At 33.3% G+C, this 24086-nt stretch overlaps 1 protein-coding gene across 1 annotated transcript in view; it reads left to right on the top strand.

The window, feature by feature from the left end:
- Window positions 1–1448: 1448 nt before the first annotated feature.
- LOC129231339 (transcription factor AP-4-like) overlaps window positions 1449–24086 on the top strand; it is a 61898-nt gene continuing 39260 nt past the window's right edge. The window contains exons 1-2 of the mRNA XM_054865629.1: window positions 1449–1650; window positions 10214–10379. Coding sequence (XP_054721604.1) covers window positions 1562–1650; window positions 10214–10379 — 255 coding nt within the window. The 5' untranslated portion in view covers window positions 1449–1561. The remainder of the gene's footprint in view (window positions 1651–10213; window positions 10380–24086) is intronic.

Here is a 24086-nt window from a genome sequence, read left to right on the forward strand (position 1 = left end):
AAAAAAGTCTCGTATAACACGGTTTCGATATTACACGGAACGAATTAACCTTGTTATACGAGGGATACACGTGTATTCGGGCATTGAATTAAAAAAATTCGATTTGCAATTTATCAACTATCTCCAAATTTGCCGAACCGTTGGACAAAATTTTTCGAATGAAGAACACTTTTAGGAGGTCACAGTGATCTCCATCGGGGCGTCTTTGGTTGGATCCAACTTCTAATTAGCAATTGTAGGGCCTCTGAATGCAGCTGTTTTGATGATTGAAAGATTGATCTGATTAATCTTCCTTTTTAAAATTCTATACTGCAAAATAATATCATAAGCTGCATACTGAATTTGAGAAAATAATAAAAATTAAGTGGCTGTGGAAAAGTTAATATAATCAGAGAGAAGGATATGAAAATTTTTTAGTTGAATCATCACAATAACAATAAAATTATTTTCTAAATATAATCACTTCATTCTATTCATCAGTATCAGTTATCGAATACACAAGAAACGAACATATAACAGAGAAGCAAATTTTGCTAAAACAACATTTTAAATTAAGTATGGTGTTCTAGTTAACGCGTCATCTAATGGTTATCAAATTTGTTGGAAAGCGCACCGTTTAATTTCAAGTTTTGGAAGCCGAAACAAATGCAATAAGGATGTGCATTTGAGGTTTTTAATATTATGTTTTTGCTTGTTCTTTAAATCTTTAATTATAAATAATCATTCTTTATTATTATTATTTTTTGCCGTTGACTGAGTTGAGATAATCGTTGAATTATTTACTATTTTAAAATAAAAATTTATTTGCATGCCAGAAAATTATGATAAAGAATAGAAAGTTTGCAAAACTTTCTCTTCGCAATTAGTTTTGACAACATATTTGAAAACCGCAAAACAGTGATATTTTTCCTCTTCCGAATATACTTTTTTTTCTCTTCTATTGAAAATTAAAACCGGCATTCTGCGCGAATATCGAACAACGCAATAACTGCGTATTAAACTTGACTTTTTCTGTTTCAAACATCTCCGAATTAGAAATCGTCTGGCAGAATCTCAAATTGTTTTTCTGGACCTTTCTTCTTGTCTCGCCTAAACTACAACCCTCAGCTGACGATAGTAGATCGTGTTTGCATTCCAACCAACCAGAGCTGCCGTGAAAGAACCAGCGCGGAAGAAACTGTTTCCCGCGCCAACGCTGACAGCTGATTAGCAGCTGTGTGAGTTGTACTACGAGTAGAAAAATAGTCCCTTCGTCTGCGGCATATCTTGCAAAAAGTTCAAAGAAAAACGAGATGTATGTCCACTTAAACAATTTACAGTAGCATTTGAAAGATTTTACAAGACTTATGACACTTGGGGTTGACAAATGTTTTAGCACGTGCGCGGAGGAACATACAACGGCCGTCGGTGAACGTTTCCCGCGCAAAAGACGACAAGCGGTGAATCAAGGTGTGAGCGAGGCGTTCTGCGGCTTCGGTCCTAGACTTGCGTTCGAAAAAAAAAAAAAAAAACATTTGCCTGGGATTCGGTTAACCATCGCCGATAACATATTTGATGTGCGATGGCGTTTTATCATCGTAATGGTGAAAGAAAGCGTGTTCCACATGATTTTCGACGACAAGAAGAAGAAGTTGTCGGTAGTTTATGTAGGTAAGTATTAATTGCCAAATTGCTTTCTCCTCATAGTAGTATTTGTAGTAGCCGGCATACATCAGCTGGGCGGCATGTTTTCATTATGATACTCGTTTGCCGATTTTATTGTTTTTAAATGCATTCAGGAAACTGTTTAATTACGATCGTATCATTAGAAATCTCGTGTTGTTTTGTGATGTATCAAACATTCGATTTCTGAAAAGATCAGAATGGTTATTTTTGGGCGGAAGTACGTTGGGAGGTGTGTCCGTTCGTAGTATTCAGCGTTCTATCGTAGTAGCGCGGCGCATTTAAATGGGTGTGATCTGCACTTGGGTGCTGCAGGACTTAGGTCCGTTATGCTGATTAATATGCATCCATTATTATTTATAACAAATTATATTTTTTATTTTGGTTTTATCGAAAAAACAATGTACATTATTTTGGTTTCTTTTAAATGTTTAGTTCACTTGCCTGTTTTGGGGAAATGTTTCTCATTCCTTCTCTATTTTTTTTTTCAAATTAAATTTACTATTCATTGTTTATTATTTGATCTCTAAATATTTTTTTCTCTGCACGATATGTGTTTACATAAAAGTACATTTGATACTGTAAATTAATCTCTTAATTTCAGATTTTAAATTTTATTAGGTTTATTTGTTTGAAAAAGTGAGTGAGTAAAAAGAAGCGAGACTCTCAATATGAAGACATACTTTTTTAATTTTTACTTATCCAAAAATGGATCATCTCGAAAGTTTTTCTTTCTATCCCCAAAACGCTTATAATTTACATGTAATAAAATACTTCAGTGATAACTTCAGTTTCAAATGAATTAATTTTAATTTTTGAAATTATTTAATTAATTTATTTTTTGAAATTATAGAGTATTACTGCTTTCAATTTACAAGTGTCAAAGAAAAAAAGCTTTGATTTGACAGTCTAGATTTCTATATTTAAATTTGTGTTCTAATAAATGAAGTTATTTGGATTCACATGTACATAAATAAAAGAAGTTGCCTTTTTAAATTTTTAAAAACTTATAGAAATGTTCTAAAAAATCCATATATTTTTTTCAAATTATTATTTAGTTAACTTTATTGTTTGTATTTATTATACTCCTCATAGCTAGCATAAAACTGAAGCACAATTATTTTATAGAGAAGAATTATTTAAATTTACAACCTTTTTTATTTGTTACTCTAAAGTATTTTCAATTCTCCTTCGTAAAATTTTGATTGTATATTTTATTTCTTTAAACTTAAAGCTACTTACTTAACCTGTTTAGAATTAAACTGTGGTCACAGAAAAGATAGACCAAAAGTAAACAAACATGTTGCCCGAAGGTTTGTCACGTTTGGGGCTTTTTTCTGATTAAAAAAAAATAAAATGAACCAGTAATATTCTGATTCGCTGTCTGCTTGGCCCCAATTTGAAAGGGGAGGGGCGAGAAGGGACGCTTGTTGGTCCAAGCCTGAGGGAGGCCCAAATTTTTTGAAATGTGGGGGGAAATATATGAAGGGGGAAACAATATGACACAAAGGCCTGTAAAAGTATTTGTGACGGGCCTCTGTGCCCGCCCCTGCCCATTTGTTCTGAAGTCGAACATGTGATTGACGTTGTCAAATGACAAATTTCTTCGTTTATATCTAGTTTGTCTTTCGCGTAAACGCAGTATAGGGTTGTGCATGCTGTGTGTCACATAATTCTTGACATAATATAGCTGGCTGTGCACATTTCAAAAGAATAATCTTAGATTTTGAAAGAGAGAGCACCTGAATATCTTCTGTGATTTCCAAAACTCGGTGGTCATATGTCGTTTGCTGAAGAGCCAAAATGATAAATTATTTTACAGTAAAAAACCAACAACTTGAATAGAGTTGCACCCTAACCTTAATCATCTGTAAATATGACCACCTTTTCCAAGTTTTTGTTTTGGATCAGAGGTTTAGCAGGGGGAAGGGGGGTAAACCTCCCCTCTTAGTCTTTGGTTTTCACATATGCAGGCAAACCTTCTTAATGTATGATCACTTATCGTGAAATATTTCTTCGCATGAAACACTTTGGTTCTGTGAGTTATTAGCAGTGGTGTCAATTTTTCTCAGTCGCAGCAAAAACTTGAAGCTTTCAGCCCTTGCCTATGATGGTTCAAGTTTGTATTTAGAACTCATGAAAAAAAAAACGTAGGGTGAATTTTCCAACCTGGGAAATCGCCTCAGTTTGCTCGCCCCTAAATCCGCCTCTGGCTCACATTGACTTAATAGTTTAACAAATAAGATTAAATATGGTTTACATGAACTAATTAACTTTGCCTAGTGAATTTCACATTAGCAAGGATTTAATTTAGTTATTTAATACTATTAAGAAGTGTTTGTTTTACGAGAACCAATTTACATAAAACTGAATAAGCCTGATTGTAAAATTATTTAAATTCTTTGTAAGAAAATTAATTTCATTTGTGAAAGCAATTCTCTAAACTCTTTTAATGCTGATAACCTGAGAAATAATTGAAAAAACAATACTGAAGTAAGAAATTCTGCCAATTTTGTAAACTGGAATTTCCAATGTAAAATAAAATAAAACTTATTTAGTTGGGCCCATTTTTACTATTAATATAAAATAAATTAACTATAAAGGTAAATTTTGCAAAAAGTTTTTCAAAATAAATGGTTTGACTGGAAATACTAAGTAAATTCTACTTCGGTACTGTTGTCGATTATTATCTTTTGCCAAAGTTTAATTGGGTTAGTTCTTTTTTTCTAATGAAAAATATCATTTTAATTTCAAGAATTTTACCAATGGTAGCAGTTACAGAAAAGATAAATCTGAAAGTAATTGGACAGTTTGATTTTGTTTTTCTATTAATGTAAAAAAAAAATTAAAAAAAAAAAAATCAGTTGCATTTTAAGATAAAGTTGCATTCTGTTTTTGTTATTTTTGAAATTGGTGCAGTTGTGCCCTTTTTTTCTTAAATCATAACTCTGAATCCCATCTAGTGTTTTTTCCCTTGGTATTTTGAAATACTTCTTTGATTTCATATTCAATTTATGCATGGATTTTATTTTCCTGCGATTAGCATTTACACTTAATTTCTGACAAAAATGTAGGAGCCCTATAGTTTTCAGATCTCCATTTTCATACATAGTCTGAATTCTGGTCAAATATGTCAAACTTCACCTAAATTTGAAAAGTGCAGGGAGCCGAGCTTCCACGAAAATTAAGTTAGCATACATCATTATCGAATATATTTTGAATATAAATCATCTGTGTAAATATGCATGTTTTTCAAGCCATGGAGAAAAATGTTACATTTAATATTTTAATTTTCAAAACCACGAGTTCAATGTGGAAAAAATCCTCATGGGGAAAAAAATGAACTCATAATTAAATGACCATTTAATACAAAAACTGGATAAAAAGTACTGTCGTAAGAACAATTGCAGTTAGGATTCATATGATAATTGCATATTTATTTCTCCGAAAAGTCATATGAAAATTAATTTGCTGTGACTCCAAGATGGGAGAATTAATTTTCAATGGATGCGTTTGATGAGCGAAACCACAACCACGAATACCGGCCGGATTGTTTTAACGGTTTTCTAAACCTTCATTGCAAAGTCAGCTAAAGTTTTTTCTGAAAAAAAAACCTTGTTGAATTTTTATGTTTTTTTGAATGAATGTAGTTTTATGATGCAAGAAGATAATAATGTGTGAAATAATTCAAATTGTATGTCCTCCCACGTGCCCAAACGATTCACACCGCAAATTGCGCTGGTTTCGCTTCCTCTTCTTTTAGCTGCGCAGACGATTCAGCAGTGTGTCATGGCGCCGGCGAAGTTGGCTGAGAGCCAAAAATATGGTCACCGCAGGCAGTCTGAATAATGCTCACGAAGAATGAGGAGAAATAGGGTTGTTGGAAAATGGATTCTCCTCGCCGAATGATGGCGATGTTCGCGTAGCGTCTTGAAATGCTTGTTTCCGACATTTTGTTTCAATTTTAAAATTATTTCAATAGGGCTGCATATTTGTGCTGACAATCGAAGCGATGCAAAAAAAGAATATTGTTAATTTACAAAAAGTAAAATTTTGTCTTAGACATTTGAAAAGAGTTGACCGTTACAAGGCACGTGTTTCAAGTCTGCGTAAGCGTAAGCTATCATTGTATGAATTACAATGTTTGTACATTGCAATTACAATCGTAGAGGTTTTGCCCTTTCAGTTATGGTATTCAATTCATTTAAGAAATTATACGCGAAAAATGTTTTCTGATTTTTTTATTTTTTTTAGTGAACATAGAGACGAAAAGTAAAATAGTGGGAATGATTCAGGAGCATTACGTTTGGTTTTGGATAAACACGCCTAATCTGCCGTGGGAATTGTAAAGCACAGTATTTACACATTTTTCATTTCAGTTTGCTTTATTTTCAATGTCTGCCGAAAATCAAGCGCGAAAAAAACTTCAAATTCCAACGTTTCCCAATCGTTAGTAAGGAATCGAAAACTTCTTTCTGGCAGATATTGCGCTTTACCTTCCCACGGCAGTATTACACTAAATAAATTTCTCCATGATTTTTTGTTTTAAGAGACTTATTTCATCTTTTATTTTTCATTTGGTGAGCTATAGCTTTTTATCTATAAACATTAGTCGCACAAAGGTTTAACTTTATTGAAAATCGCGTTAATTAAATGAATTACAATACTAATGTACATTAAGTTTGTAATCAATCAAAGCGATACAAATTAAGTTCAACAATATAAAAAGATACAAAACAATGCAAATTTAAGGGGTTACAGTACCTCAAAAATGACCCAAAAAATTTTATTGCTTATTTCGAAACTAAACACTAGTCCAAACACCGGGGAAAAGTTTCATTGCTTTAGTTCAAATATTGAAAAAGTTATGAGTGGTTTTAGGTCATGCTCGCTATGTGTTCTTATGCAAAAAGAAAACTTTAACTTGATTTTCTCGATGATCGTTTTTTTGTGTTTTCGTGTCATAAGAATACCTAAGGATTTTTTTTTTCTATTAAAGATATCAGCTTTGAAGTAATACTTTTTGCAATCAGGATAATAAATTTAACAAAACTGTGCATTGGATAAGCATTTTATAAATTACTCAAATGTTTAGAGCATGTTATACCTTTAAAAACCAAATTTTTTTTGAAAAAAATTACGATTTTTTGCGTAATTGATCACAGAAAATTTTCGAGTAAATACAAAAGCAAAAAAAATGCAGATTTTTAGAGTTGATGATTGTGATCGTTTAGCAAAAAGCGTTTTTTATATTAGTTTAAAAACAAAAATGCCTTAGGGAATTTTAAAAAATGAAATTTTCCCAAATGTTTTGAATTTTTGAAAAAAGTAAGCAATATTTTAAAATTTTAAAAATAAATTATTGATTACAAAGTAAGTAAGCATGTTATGGTTTCAACGAAAAATATAATTTACTTAAATTGAAAAAAATAAAAGTTATGCCAAGTTAACTGCTTGTACTCTTGTATTGATCACATGTGGGGGGAGGGGGAAGCTCACATCAGTGTTCAGAGAGGGGGGGGGGGGCGAAGACTTTAAAAGTTGAAAAACCCTGGTCTAAGCCAATGTTTTCCTATCTTTTTTTTTTTTTTGATCATAGCCGACGCCCCCTGGTGATTTAATTCGTATTACTCAGAACAGGCTACTTTTTAACGGGACTTTAAAACAACAAGCGATAATTGAAAAATAGGAGGAAGGAACTTCTTGAAATTTCGAACAACTCAATCTGGGATTGCTGTCTGAAAAGATCAACACCCCCTGATGAGACGTGCACCCCCACGTTGGGAAGCACTGCCTGACAGTCGCTTGGGGTCGGGTAAGTGTCCAGTGAAGTGTTGTGCGAATAACATGTCGTAGCAGGGGGTTGTGTGGGTATTTATGCATTTACTACATTATTATTAAGTCTTTATTAGGAGTTAAGACTATAAAACGATAGAAATATTTTTAAATTTTTTAAAAAACTTTTCTTCTTGAAGAATTCACCATTCACCCTAACGTAAGTAAATGCACTTTCTGGATTAACGATTGCGAAAGTTCAAATGATATAAAATTTAATTTTACACTTTCGATAAATGTCATTCTAAGAGTGAATATTAAAAATAGCAAATTTACTTCATGAAAATTTAGTTGTTTACAATTCTAAATATGAGATCGATACTTTAATTAGTCGCGTGATAACGTATGACAAAGAGAAATTATTTAAGAAGAGCACCACATGTGAGTGGGACGTCCCAGAAACGAAAACTATACTTAAGTGGGAGGTTTGCGTTCGAAGAAGGGGAGGGGAGATTCTAGAAGTATTAAGTGGTGTAATCGTGTTTTCTGTTTCACGTTGGTGTAAATTGATCGACTGAATGTGCGATATGAATTGAAAATTTTCGCAGGTCAATTTGCTGAGGCATTCAAATTCTCGTAAAATAATAATTTCGGGACTCGACTCTTTACGAGACTAGTTTTTCGTCCTAGGAAGCGACTAATATATCACTAAAAAGAGCTCTTAAATCTTTAAACGTACCCCAATTAAAATCCGTCAAATTCTCTTAATTAATGGATAAAAGTAATGTTACGAAGTGACCCGATCTGTTGTACAAACGCAGAATATAGGTTAAGCGTAGGCGTAATTAGACCCTTGATGCTTCCTAATGGATTCTTCAGTGGCCTTTTAACCCGCTCCCATTCATTGAGAATACCGCCTTATTATGTAAAACTTAACTCACTTCATTGTTTGTTTTTCCAGTTTGTGGTATCGTATGAGTCGATTTTTTAGTAGCAAAACTTTCTTCATTTAAGTAGTTTTGAATAGTTCACTTGTGTTCCTTGCCTTTTACAACATAAAAAGTGCACATGTACTTGCGTTGTAAATACTTTGTAAATTCCGAACTTAAACATTACAGAGATCGTTACCACCGTGTCATTCGAAAATATATTACTACTCTTTGAGATTTTTCTCTACGGCTTTTAACTAAGCTATTCGCTATTGTGAAGCCCAGACCCGTGGTTTTAGCTTTTGTTCTTCAGGAAAGTTGAGACATAGGACAGATCCAGGGGTGCCCGAATGGGAGGTCGTTGTGACCTCCCAAAAATTTCTTTATTCGGAAAGTTATGTCTGATTCGGCAAAATTTAAGTTCTATTCGGCATAAAATAAATGTGTTTTGATGTTTACAAAAAATCTCCTTTTCAACACACAAAATACAGTAAACTCCCGATTATCCGCGGAATTGGGTGGCACAAGTGCCGCGGATAATAAAAATCGCGGATAACCGCAAAAAGACTAAAATGGGGGACAAATCAGGTAAAAATTGTCCTATCTCAAATTCTTAACTGTATTGATGCATAACACTTTCTGCAAACAGTGAAAATATATATATCGAGTACAGTACAAATGTTTTGTATTTTTGCACAACCGAACTTAACATCAATAACAAACAAGTGTATGTACGATGAAGAACGCACAAAAATAATAATAATAATAATAATAAAATTAAATCAAATCAATCAATCAAGCAAAAACAACTGAGTGTAAATTTACAATTTTTCAAAAAAAAAAAAAACAGCCACTGGTATTCGCTTTTTACTGCGAAAATACATGTTCGTGATTGTTGATTGATTCGCGGATAATCCGCCCCGCGGATAAACCGCTCGCGGATAATCGGGAGTCTACTGTACGTGAGCTTATTATGGATGAAAATACAATCCAAAAACATATGTATGCAATTTTGTGCTTTTATTATTATTTTTTTTTTTTTTGCAAAAGCCGTATTTGTATCAGTTTAAAATGAGAAATTGCCGTTTTTTATAAAGTTGTGCCTCCTGACACAAATGCAACCTTTTCAGAATTGTTTTTAAAAAATATTTCCCATTCACAAATGACCATAAAAACATTGTATTAGGTAAGATATGTGACAAAGAATCACTTGGTGATTAACTCAATTTTGATAAAAAGTGCAGATACGACTTTTGTGCTTAGCACGGTAGAATACCTAAGCAAGCATAAAACGAAATTTTGGAATCACCGCAAACAAGGACTGACTGCCTACTACAAATAAAAGTATTTGGTCTAATTACTATCAAAAATGGCAAAGCAAATCCTAGAAAGATGCCAATCGTAGTCTGACAATTATTCACACATATTAAGTTTCAGTTATTTATTGCTGGATATTTTTGCAAAGAAGGACCTTTTATTTTCTGAAAATGCCGGACATATCCTCCAATTGGGTTCCACCTGGTAATTTTAAGCAGAGAGTAATGCTTATTGATGCACGCTGCGTAAAATTGTTCATTGCGAGATGATAATTGAATTGAATGGGAAATGTAATGTCGAATGGTGCAGTTGAAGTTGCAATCCATTTCCGGTATTAGTGTAGCGGACGATTTATCAATTGCTATCTAGGTACTCAACAGATGGCTCCACTGAATCTGTAAGAAAAAGTTGATTTCAGTGACGCCATCTGTTGAGTGACAGGATAACTTTTGTGGTAGATCGCATGTTACACAAATACCGAGTTTCCTTTTCTGTCTACAACTTTTGATCATAAAAAAATTCTTTTTCAGGTTAGGCAGCCGGCCTGTCTCTCCAAAGAGCTTGTTAGAACAAGAAAAAAGAATACGACGCGAAATAGCCAACAGCAATGAAAGGCGACGGATGCAAAGCATTAATGCGGGTTTCCAGTCACTGCGGACCCTATTACCTCACAGAGAGGGCGAGAAGCTTAGTAAGGTTAGTGAATGATCTTTTTCTTCATTACTTGAACGTTTTCATCAAGAATGTATCGCTTTTCTGGTACGAGTGAAATGGGAAGAGAAATTTTAAACATTATTCTTTGTGCATTGTCGACTTGATATTTCACGAACTAATAATATGAAGAGTTAAGTAATAGTGATCAAAAAAATAATAATTTGAATTTTGACATCATGAATTCATATTATATTTTTCGCAGTCACGAGTTTGTGTGTATATATAGGCGTTTTTGGCTGTGTGCAGGCGTGCGTGTCTGAGTATGTGTGTGTATGTACTCGTTTGTCTGTGTGTAGGCGTGCGTATGTGTTGTGTGTGTAGGCGTGCGTGTGTGTGTTTTGTGTGTAGGCGTGCGTGTGTGTGTTTTGTGTGTAGGAGTGCGTGTGTGTTTTGTGTGTAGGAGTGCGTGTGTGTTTTGTGTGTAGGAGTGCGTGTGTGTTTTGTGTGTAGGAGGAGTGCGTGTGGTGTTTTGTGTGTAGGAGTGCGTGTGTGTTTTGTGTGTAGAAGTGCGTGTGTGTTTTGTGTGTAGGAGTGCGTGTGTGTTTTGTGTGTAGGAGTGCGTGTGTGTGTGTGTGTAGGCGGCGTGTGTGTTATGTGTAGGCGTGCGATGTTAAGCTTACTCAATGAAAAGTTATTAATGATGAATTTCTCGCCAATATGCGTTGTTAATTTGCTCGTCCATGTTATGGTATAATTTGCTTGGTATTGGTGCAGAGGAAGTAAATCCACCAATGATTGTAAAAATAAAATCAAAGAACATCAAAATGGTAGAGTGAGAACAATAAGCAACTCGTGATTGCTTATTAAAATAGCGTAATAAAATATCTGTAATGTTCAGACGAGGCTGAACACATCCAAAAGAAAAATTTATAGTGGTGGATTATCAAATTCTTCGAAATATATTTGTTCGGAATATCTAGCATTTGTTTATATGGAAGAAATACTATTGTATTCCTCTGATAGTCAGGTGTCGGGATATTCAACGTTGTATTACAACAGCGATTATTTTTAACTGTAATTTAGTTACACTCTTGCAGTTCACGACAGTAAGAAAACGGGTTTTTGAAACAGTTTACAGCGCTTTTGATATTTATTCGAAATTCCACTAAAGTTTTAAAAAATTGTTTCATTTACGATATCTATATATAAATGGAAAGTTTTTTAAATTCTGATACTACGGGCGTGACTTATAGCAGTTAGTTACAGACGAAAGACATGCTCTTCAGTTGACGAAGTTGGCGAGGCATTAATTTTGGCCGAGTGCCAGCGAAGTTGCATTTCGGCTGATGGAAAATGTCCGTTTGAGAGGTTTGAAATTTAGACGATTACAATTTCTCAGCTGATGTTGAAGAGCATTTTTCTCTACTTAGTAATTTCGGTTTATTTTGTTCGGGTCGCGAGCATTCTTTCAGCATTCAGCAATGTCTTATTTTGTTTATTTATTATTTTTATGATTTATTTTTAACTGCTGTGCTATTCAAATTGTATGGTTAGTTTTATTTTAAAGCAAGTTTTAATGAACTTTATTTGTTCAGTTTCTTAGCGGCGCTCTTTGTCGAATAATTGGGAGAGTAATTTGCAGAGGTAGTAAATTACATGTCTCAAAGGCTGTTGAACTTCTTCAATTATTGCTATCTTACGTTTAGACATTTCCCATTGAATTTTCGCCATAACTTTCGCCCCCCCCCCCTACTCCCCCGCCATCTCTTACCACATATCTTGAAATCAAAGGTTTTTTTCTTTCATACAGTTTTAAAATTTATATTTTTTTTCTTTGAGGCTAAATTTCAAGTTTTATCCTCGCAATCTCAAAAGGTGTCTGAAGATTTGATTTGTGTTCACCAAATAGGGATGGAAGCATGAAACGTTCTCAACAGAACCTATTTTACTATTAAGCTTATGAGGGCCATCGTAGGCTCCCAAAATTAGTCCATGAAAAAATTATAACAATACGGTTTTAATTTGTTTATTTTGATATTTAAAGTTGGGAGCAATGTATTATGTCGACAATAGCGGATTTTAGGGGGGCACAGGGGGCACGTGCCCCCCCAAAGGATTAATTAATTTCACTATTTTATTTATTACTTTTTAACTGACCTTTCATTTGCTTTTTTTTACGTAGCTAATTAAAAAGAACACAAAACACACACACAGTATATTTTGAACAAAAGCATTTTTGTTTTCTAAAGAAGTATTACTGGAATCAGAGGCCCAGAGTTGCAGTATACATTTAACTCATAGGCTTCAAATTCAAGAGACCGCATTATCGCGATTCGTCCATTAGTTCTTTGATGGAATCAATAATTAAAATTTATTTTAAATGTGTAGGCGCACCTAAAAGAGTCATTTTGATCTAGGAACCTATTTGCGAAATAAAAGATTTCTTTTTCAGCTGATAAAAGATGCAAAATGAAAGAAATCATGTGGTAGTTTCTTAGAAAAACCATGATTTTTAATAGAAACGGCATGTAGTATCAATATGTTATCTCAACTGTATCATGACTTTAAGAACAAATCAGCAATTGTTTTGAAATTCACACAGAAATAGTTTCTGAATTCTTCAATGAAACTTATATATGTTATGAAGTTATGATTATTGAATTAATTTTAAAATACTCAAGAGAGGTATGGGTTTATTTATGAACCTTGCCTTCGTGTTATAATCATTATGACAATGATCCTAGGTAAAGCCGCTCATTGTCTAGCATCTTGGTGACATTATATTGGGTTTAGTATTTAAATGGCTTGAAACGTTAAAGATGTATTCCGTCCACATTCAAAGTATATTAGTCAGGGGTCTGTCCAGGATTTTTCACAGGGTCCGTTTTTTGTGAAAAATCAAATAATTTTGTGAAAAATGAATTAATTTTGTGAAAAATCAAAAAATTTCGCAAAAAAAAAAAAAAAAAAATTGTTAAAACGAAATTTTAGAATTTAGAGATGGCACAAACTGCATCAATTAAACTTAAAGTTGAGTGTTTTCTTCTTCTATGACGATAAAATCATTCTGGATTTTTTTTCTGATATTTGGCGGGGGGGGGGGGGGCATCGCTCTTTCAAGTATCAATATTTATCTACCATTCTGCATTATGTTAAATTATACTAGATATATTTCTGTACAGTATTTAAAATAATTGTAACAAAAATATAAATAAATAAAACAAAATTCAGAATAGGGTTCAGCATTCAACTTTTTGACCCAAGACACTCTTAAAAAGCACGAAATTTCGTTTCTAACTTATAAATTCCTTGATTTTAACAAAAATAAGAAGATATTTCAATTGTTTACCTCTTAACAAAGCGTAACAATCATCAAAAATTCGAAAAATCGGATTCCCATAGCGGATGCAAAGAGATCGCAATTCTCAAAGTGAAGGCATCAAAAGTATAAAAACGGCTTGTAAAAGAAATATTTTTGATAAAATTATTTTAAAATTGCATTTTAGAGTCCAATGATAACATATCATTAATATCTGTGAACACAGTTGACCCCCCCCCCCCAAAAAAAAAAATAATAATAAAATAAAATAAACCATCTATTCAGCATTTTAATTTTTGACTCATAACAGAAAATGGAATTTTGCTTTAAAAACTTGAAATGAGAGTTCTAACAGAAATAAAAAAGAGACTTTTCATTTATTTGAATCCTAATAAAGCGAAGTTAGCTTGAAAAAAGAACAAAATATGATTCTCATATCGGATGTTAAAAGATTGCATTTTTCAAAATGTAGACCTCTAAAGAAAAAAAAACGGTAATTAAAAGAGTTTACTTAAAGTTAATAATCCTTGTTAGCATCGAAAAATCAAAACCCATATAATTTTCTCCCAAAATAACAATTGAACATCGCACCCGCACCGTAAAAACGCAAATATTGACAAGCCCGCTAAGTGGTGATAGTTTTGAAGTTAGTAACCCTATCTGAAGCGATCATATTTTTTCCTCACCCTTACTATCCCTTTGCAGTTCTAAGTTCATTTTGCAGATATATATTATTATTGTTTATTAAATCATGAGCGGAGAAAAGTGCTTACCAATGCCTTTTCAGAAACGTTTACAACAACACCGCTGTTAATTAGCTGTGATAAAACAAACAACCATTATATTTATTTGGCAGTAGCAATTATTTATCGCTTGCAGGAGCATCGGAGCATTGCAAGAGTGCCGATTTTTTCTTTTTTCTTTTTTTTCCAAAATTAGCCGATTTTGTATAAGCTGATCCCTCTATTTTGACTTAAAAAAAGGTTCCAAAAATTATCGGTTTATACACAGAAATATGCGTTATTTTGCTTTCAGATTTGCTCTTTCAATAAACAATTTGTGAAAGATCCGATCTTGTTTATCAGAAATTTGTGAAGGGTCTGTTTTGTTTGATCGGGATTTTGTGAAAGTTCCGTTTTGGTTGATCGGATTTTTGTGAAGGGTCCGTTAACGGACCCAAATATCCTCTGGCCAGACCCTTGTTAGTGCATAATATTCATGTACTTAGAAGTAGATTCATTGACCTTAAGGAATCCTAAAAAAAAAAAAAAAGAAACACACACACGCACATTTAAAAATATAGTCGTCAAAACTTTGTTAGGAAACATCTAAGGCGGGGGGGGGGGGGGTATTCAATTTTCCGTGCCCCCTCCAAAAGATTTTTCTGTATCCGCCCCTGTATGTCGATAGCAATGTGGCTTTTAATACAAAAGCAATCATTTGTTGATACTTTTTTTTTTTTTTAAATGTGGATAGTTGAACACCGTCAGTGTATCTAGGGGTGCAACGAACTTAATTTTTATTTGGAGAAATTCTCAGTTTACCGAATGAAACTCAAATTTTACCGAATGATAAAATACCAACATGCACAAACAAATATCCGCTTCTAATCAAAACAAATAGTAGATGTAATACAACAAAAAAAGTCTTCACTCTCCAATATGGCCGATTCGTCAAAATTAGCCGAATAAAGGGCTGTCAGTGCGCTTCTGTGTTCTCTCAATTAGGCGCCCCTGGGTGTATCTTAGCTAGCTTATGTCAGATGTAGTGGTAAAGGTGTGATAACAACTCTACTGCGCTTTTTTCGACTGTACCATTCAAAGGGCTTGGGCTTATCCAGAGGGGGCAAGAGGGAGAAGCTGCCCCCCGTCTAAATTAGAAAATGTTTAAAATAAATGGGAAAACAAATAAATTAAAATAAATAAATAAAACCAAGAAATTAATAAAAACAAAAATGAAACAAAAAAAGTTTTAAAAAAAGGAACATTTGATGGTTGTTTCAATTTTTAAATTTATCGATGAGTTCGTTTGTAGTAACTTTGCTGATAACCAACTGATAGTAACTAGTAACTTAACTGATTTCGAAAATGTATCTTAACTGATTTTGAAAATGTATATTTCTTCTCTGGGAGCTCATTGAAAAATGAGTGTTTAGTTGGGTTAGCGTCGCTGTACCTTTATGAAGGTGATACAAGGTAATAACAGCTCGAAAAAATACTTCCTTTTTTTTCAAACTCTGCACAAAAAGTGTTCTTTTGCAAAAGTGTGTTGTTACTCACAACCTTCCCCCCCCCCCACACCGTGAAAAGTTAAAACTTAGAACACTGCTTCCCGCCATCAGGCAACGTCATTTTATAACTTTTCAGCGGGGGAGGGGATATAGGGTTTATGCTCAGTGCATTTAGAGGAGGGGGGACAACAAAATACATATACAGGTATAATTACATTGTTTCCATTGATTCGCCCATGTTATAGTGCCTAGGCACTGTACCCATGTCAAGGAGACACCTTCAGTTGACCTACTCTCCTAAAATTTCTAAATCCGCTAATGGTCTTTGATCCTCTCCCCCTACTATTTAGAATTAACAGCATTTTTGTTAATTACCAGATTTAAAATTATCGCCAAGGTGTTTGCAATTAATAATTTTGCATTATCTAATATTTTGTACGGTATTACAATATATTTATGCGAAATCCGCTTTTTTATACAAACAAAGTAAAGAAATCGGTGGAAGATGCACCGTTGAAAATATAAATGTAAAAAATAACGAAATGAAATTGCAGAAGTCTTCTGATAATCTAATAAGTATGGAATATTGTGATGAACCTTTATTAGACCTTATGCTTACTGATTTATCTATAAAACTCTTTGTAGTTCACAGTTTAAATAAAAATATATTTATGTCGTTGAATTTGCGATCCAGGATTTCGAAGTTCGATTTCAAGTAGCCGGTTATTCGGACCGTTTTTTCTGATGGACAGATAAACGGCCCTGTACTTGGCATACCGCCAATTAAATTGTTCAAAGTTTCTCTTCCGGATGAGTGCTCCGTGCAGGGAGCTCCAAGATGGCGGTAGGACGCATACACGTGCCGGCCGTGATGTCACTTCGCGTTGCTATGGTTACATATCCCAAAGATCGATCCAGCTCCAAGTATACGTCACCAGGCCAGTGCCCTCCTCATCGAACGATGAGATCTTACCTTACTACACGAATATTCGAAATTCGAACGTCTGGCATCTGTCTGGGCAGTCTGGGGGTTTGATTAGTGCTGGTGATGCTTTTTTATTTATTTTTTTGTTTGGGAAGTTGAGGTTCTTTACCGGTTGGTTGAGAAAGGGGATTAAAAATGAAAAGAATGCCATTGAAAATGTTTTGAGTACTCCCACTTGCTTCTTTTGTTGATGAATCGTAATCTTGAGTTGCTATTTCTATTTTCTAAAGCTATTCTTTTTTCATTTCCGCCAATGCTCATCGATTGACTTCAAATATTTAAAGTAGTTAGTTGAGGAAACTGGTTTACGAGATTTTGAGAAGAATTTGATGCTGACCGGCTCTGCTTTTAGTACCTTGCTGCGTTGAATTCTTAGGAAAATATGTTGACCTCTAAAAGTGCCATCTTCTTTTCCAAATTCCTCATTCATATTAGAAGTGAAGGACTTGCCTTCTTCGTGTGTATCGTGACCATTTTTTTTCGGAACTTTAAACACTAAGATTGCTGCCTAAAAATGTTATTTACAAATAGAAATATCTTTAAACTAACTTTGATCATGGTTGGCATCTTAAGCGGTAATTCTGATGTCTTCTAAAAATGTGTGCGATTAATAAACATTAATGTTTTTCTTCGTCAAACATTAAATGGCCAGAAGTTAACAATAATCAACTTTAAGGGGGGGGGGCATAGAAAACCTTTTTGTCCTATGAGAAATATCCACAATTCTCCGTTAATATTCATATAGAAAAAAAAAATTAAATCTTTGCTTGGTGACACAAAACCGAACGTCCAATTTTAAAAATTCAATTGTCGAACCCCTGAAAACCTTAGACCATCCTGTCTGGAACCTAAATCCACCTACTCCTTCATGAATGCAGTCTCTTACTCTTTTGCCATAACTAGACTTTAAATGTGCCGGCAATAACTCGACTTCATATGCAAACGTAAAGCACTTAGAAAAATGCTTTACGTTTGCATTTTAAGCAAATTCTTCCTTACAAGATGCCTGTTGGCATTGAAACCAAAAGGACACGTTTCAATGAAATTTTTGTAAGAATAATACAGTACATTACTATTTTTACACACTAGTTTATCAAGTTTTGCAATTGAAATTGTTGAACAAAATAACATTATAGCTAAGCCAGATTTGTCAAGGGACGCTATAGATCTTTAATTTTTTTCGTTTTTCTTTCCTTAACATTCGTAAGAAAATTTAAAAACTTGGTTATTTTGTAAATTACTGTATTGCTTTTCTTCATAGCCGAATGCTCGATTTTGTCGTTAAGGCCTCCATGCATTCAGGAATCAACCAATTGTTTCCCTGGCGCCAAAATTCCTGCCGCCATTTTATTGTTATAAAGATGAAGGTGAAAGCACTTGGCTTAATTCCAGTTTTGCGTTGCGTAAGATCGGTTAGAAACGTAATTGGAAGAATCGCTTGCGAATGGTTCAAATAATGTACCCGATTTTTAAAATTTGATCCTCCTACTCAATTTCTTTAATGAGTCTATTTTTAAAGACAACTTTGGTAGTTAAACCATACCTCAGGGCTAGTGCTATGTATTCGCCTCTAAGCCAAATGCGATAAAATCGTGTAAATTCTGCGAAAGAAACTTTGATCAGGCGAATGTATTGGCAAACGCAAAATTCTCAGAAGTTTCCACTAAGAAAAAAGTTTCCCCTCAGTTCTCAAAACTTTTAGAAATTTTACAAGAATTTTTTTCACGCCATATTGGGTACTCAATGTCTTACGCAATGTTTTGAATTTTTATTTCACTTAAGTTTTATGTAGCCATTTAAAATATAAGCGCATTGAATAAAATTATTACTTTCTTTTCTGATTGAAGTTTTCTGAAAAAAAAAAAAAATGTATAATAATAATAAAAAATGTACAGTTAAAATTTATTACATTTCAGTCTTTGGCTAAGACTTTTAAAATTTGGCTGATTTGTTGGCTAGCAGTTTGAAATACCTAGCGAAGGCCCTGCATATTAATAAAAATGCATATTCAAACATTATTGCATGCAGCACTAATAAAATGTTGTGAAAATAAATGTGACGTATCGAAAAGGTAACATATTCCTTAATGCTCGAATAAAATAAATTTAATCTTGCTGGATATTGCCCATTTTGAATTTTACTCAACCAAATTATCTAATCTCTAATTCTAATGTATCAAAGTAAAGAAAGAAAACTCGACCGAAAAAGAAAACTACAAGGTTTATTTCGCCGTAAATTAAGTCTTGGTTTGAGATAAGAATTTTGTGTTCTTTCCATTTTAAGAAGGCTAGAGATGATCTCTTTCTGTTACTGGATTGATAATACCTACTACGAAGGAGAGGAGATTTTCATTATCTTTAAAATACTCTGAAGTTTTTCTGTGACAAAAAGAAAAAAAAAATCGAAACATTCATGAAAAAGTTGAAATAGTTTATCAATGCCAATGAAAGTCAAGATTATAAATCTTTTCTGGTCGCCAATGAAGAGAGGAAGCAAATTTGTTTGTCGCCATTTCTGCCGTCACTTTCTTTGTAAATATATATATCTGTACATATATAAGAAAAGATTGTTGAACAACACGTTTGCTTTTAAATTGCTCCTTATACATAAAAATAATCGAATGTTTATTGACAACGTGAAATTGTTATTCACTTTTCTTCATAATTCCACTCTACAATAACATATTTACTAAGAATAAAAAATCTTCTTAACATAATTGAATGATGTTGGAGAGATTAACGACCGGGTGGCAAATGGTACCGACATTTTTAGTGGTCACTTTCTTTTATTCAGTTACCAAATGACGAGTGACTACCGCTAATCTTGATCTTTGAATCCTATACATTGACATTTTCATCATCATCGAATCAAGAAAGAAATGCATTTGAAGTATCGATTCTTCTTTTTATCTGAAATTATCAAAACAATCCTTTTCTTCGCGCACGTGATAGACCGAATGTTTCGTGCACTATCGAAGCAATCAGCTGTGTTGCTTAAACAGCTGCTTCGCCGACTAGTTTTTTAGACAGCCGAAGTAGGTCGTTTCTATGGAGCTAGGCGGGACGCACACCCGTACGGCGCCGAATACCACGTGGCAGTGACGCGTATATGGCCGCGTTGGACTTATATAATCGTCTGCCAGCCTTTTCGTGAATTAAGTTTATTTACACGATGACAGGATTGACCTCACTTTGTTTTTTTTTTTTTTATTTAATTCAAAGTTTGCGTTTTGTTGACGGCGGGGTGCTTTTGAAGGAACTACAATTTGAAACATTGTTTTTAATACGAGTTTTAGTTTCCGTTTCTATGACGTTTTTTTTTTCTTTTTTTGTTTGTGTGTTCGTTTTGTCGTTATTTAGTTTCTGCTACAAAATGTTTTTCCTTTAATCTTCTTTATTTTTGTTTCGTGTAGAATACTACTACATTGTCCGATGCAGTGGACACCGGTTAATTGAATCAGTGGCCGTTTTAATGAATCAAATCATCAAAAACGGAACACAATTATTGAATTAGCCACTTTATTGAATCAACCACTTTATGTAATCAAAACTGTTTAAAACAAACGTGATTCGTATAAGCTGCAAGTGTTGACATTTTTTATGAATGTTGAAACTTTTCGAACAAGGATATTTTAGAATAAATTTTTCGAACTTGGATGCAATTCAGCCTTATCAACAGGATATATGTAGGTTTCGAATAACGTGTGAACTACCTTTGATCCTGCGATAGACAAAGCCAGTGCTTTGAAGGCGTTATTAGAGTTGCTTAGGGGGGCGTTTCAACGATAAAATAAATACTACAAAAAAAAAAAAAAGCGTATGACTCTTGACTCAATCCTGAGAAGGAATTAAGGTTTTCCGTAATGCTATTTCACATACTATACTGACAAATCCCAAACAATTTTACTATTTTTATACAATTACTGGAAAGCAAAATGTTACGGACGTTTTGTCTTTTGATTAAAATAATAGACATTGATTGAAATGCCATTTTTCGATAAAACGCCCTGGCCCACTCCATTAGATATTCGCATGTAATTTCCTGGAAAATGAAATTTAGGATGAGGAACATGCGGCTTTATGTCTCAATTTATTTATTTTTCAAATTTATGTCTTGGAACATTTAGTCAACTTGTCGTTTGTGATTGCTTTTTAATGACATTTCATTATTTTCTTATCCTTCTATCTGCTGTTGTGTTTTGTTTTATTTTTAACATTTCATTTGTTCGACGTCGGTTTGCATTCTGAAAGGACGAAAATACAATAAACATCTTATTCAATTCATTCTCTTTCTAAAGGTATAAAGCATTAAGAATTTGATTAAAAAATAATTAAAGGAGACGATAATTTTATCCTTCAACGTTTTCTATTTCATTTTACCTTTTTCTTAGAAGTGCCGATTTTTATTTTTACCCTTTTCCATTCCTGAAAAGATCGGAAATTGAATATTTTTTAGCTTTATGTCTAAGTACGGATAATTTTTAAAATTTATTTTAACATAACATTTTTAAATTTTGTGTGCGAAACATAATGTATTGTGTGAATGCTAATTTATTAATACTATTATAGTTCATTGATTCTATTTCTCTCTACTACTCATCACTCTATTAAAAAAAGGAATTTTAATCTGTTAGATTTGAAAAATAGTTTATTAAAATTTAGAATAATTTGTAATTTTACTGGAATAAAAATTAAACGATTGTTAAGAATTATACGTTGTGGGAAAAGAACATCGAAAGCAAACCTTTTTAAAGAATAGTTACTATTCAAATGATGTTGCTATGTGTTACTCTGCTCAAAAAGTTGTGATCCCTCTTCACGCATGAAGTTTGAGGGGGAGGAAGGGAGCTTAAGGTATCCGACTAGGTTCGGAGCAGTTTTTTTTTTAAACACTATTATGAAATAATATTAATGGTTTTTTAGAAGCAGAATGATCTTTAAACATGTATTTTGCTTAAAAATAAACCATAATATCAATAACTTTTTTTAAATGGGTGATTTTTTGGCAAAAATGACTGAAAATTACCAGTCAGGAGAAACACTGTATTAATAAAAATTAACTAGCTATAAACAATTTGCTTAGATTTTTTCACATGTATAAATATTACACATGAAACAGACCGCAGGTTAAGAAATATTTCAAGAATTTTAAGGTTTATGACAAATTACGTGACTTTATCCAGAAATTTCTCAAAAATTTGTCACCTTTTTTCGGTAAAAAAGCTATAAATCAAAAAATATTTCATCATTTACATAATCTATGGTCTATTCCACTCACAAGTACTTACACGACAGGCATGCCAAATTTCATGCTTGAATACTGAATAGAATGTGCAAAATCATGTTTTCCGTAGCCAGTATCGAGAAATAATTGCATTCTTCAAAAAACGTAAGTAAAGATGAGACTTAACACGCGTTATACTGCAGATGCTTAGTATTTAAATGCTTATAACGTGAGTTCTAATTCGCGTAGATTATAAAACCAAAATGTTTCATAATCTTAGAGAATGGGGTTGTCGAATAAAACTATTTTGAGAAAAAGTGAATTTTGGTCGAAAATCGCCTTTTCAACGTAGTCGGATACCTTAATCCCTGTCATTTAGATTTTTAGTTTTTAGCCCCTATTCGTTTTGTAAAAGTATGTTCTTCCTCGTAAGAATGAATTAAGATAGAAAAAAAAAAAATAAGCGTTCGATTATTCTGAAATTTATCTTTATCTAAAACTAAATTTTAAATTATTTTAGTAAGGATAAATTCTAAACGTGGGATTGAGTTTTTAATAAATTAACTCCAGCAATAAATTTGCTGAAGCAACTGATTTTCCCACTAGATACAGCAAGGCCATCAAGGCATCCAAACTCGATTTTCCCTATCAGAACCTTATTGATGCTCCATACCTGTTTGGCCCACTGGTTTGGCCTCTGGGAGTACGTTACGACGTTACTTTCTCAGGAGAGGTAGTTCAACAGGTTCAAGCTTGCCGACACACAGGGGGGTCTTTAGGGGGTTGGAATGCTGTTGTGAATGGATGTCTAGTTGTCTGGGTTAGTCATTGAATGGGGATAGGAGGGGGTTGTATAGTTAGGATTTTTTTTCTTTCTTCTCTCTGCAAGCCATCTGTATAAAGGGGATGGAAAATGGAATGTTGGGATTTGTATTTATGAGCGCGTACAGGTTTTATGGCTCGTCGATCGACTGCTAGGAGGCCAACAGGTGAAATTTCTTTGTCGTGCAGTGTTTGAATTTGGTTTGATCGTGTAAAAAGGGATCGGATTAAAGCGTTACGGTATTTTTAAAAACAAACTTGAACTAATCTTGTTTTCTATTTGTCATTTATTCAGAGTTACATGAGTCCACAGTTATTATACAGGTTCAGATTGAAAGAACGCGATTCTTGATTTTAACGGTTCAGCCAAACTTGAGCTTGACGTCTTATGTGCATGCTCAGGATCTGTTATGTCTTCAGCATGGCAGGATAGCTGGAACATGATTGATAAAGGCGATATTCAAATTAAAATTCAGGGTGGAATTTTTTCTCAATTGTACTTGTTCCATTATTTTACATTTTAATTTACTAAAATAAATAAAATAAATGAATAGAAATATAGCTGTCATAGCAATAAAAAACCCGATTTAAGTGCTCATCTTTTATTATTGTATTGAACAAATACATATTAAAATTTTATGAATATTCAAGCAAAATGACACAAATGGCAGCTTCAACCGTTCTCTAAAAATGTAACAATTTTAAAAATTATTTTTATTTCTGTACTAGAAAATTGCCCGTCATGGTATTACGATGGAAAATTTCTTCTTCATTTCGAAGCAATTGCCTGTTTGGTGATACTTTGATACTTGACATTTTAACCCAAACTCCAATGGATTAACCCTAAACTCCAGTATATAGCGTTCATGTTGACCACGTTTTCGTTTCTTTATTATCCTAAAATGACAGTCCTATCAGTAAAACAGTTAAGTTACTGGATCTAGTTCAGCCTTGTCAAAATACAGCATTTCCCTGCATGTCAAACATAACTAAAAAAAAATATTATTGTGGCACAAGTTTCATTGTTAGTGACGTCAGGAGTGTTATTCGATCAGTGAATTCGCCATTGTATATATGAAGATGTGTTACAAGTAAAAAACTGGAAGAAATATTAATGCCACCTTAGTTAACCTGTTAATCAAAATTTTTCTTTATCGACTTAATTTAATC

This window comes from Uloborus diversus, chromosome 10, assembly GCF_026930045.1.
Source record: "Uloborus diversus isolate 005 chromosome 10, Udiv.v.3.1, whole genome shotgun sequence".
In the NCBI taxonomy this organism is placed as follows: domain Eukaryota; kingdom Metazoa; phylum Arthropoda; class Arachnida; order Araneae; family Uloboridae; genus Uloborus; species Uloborus diversus.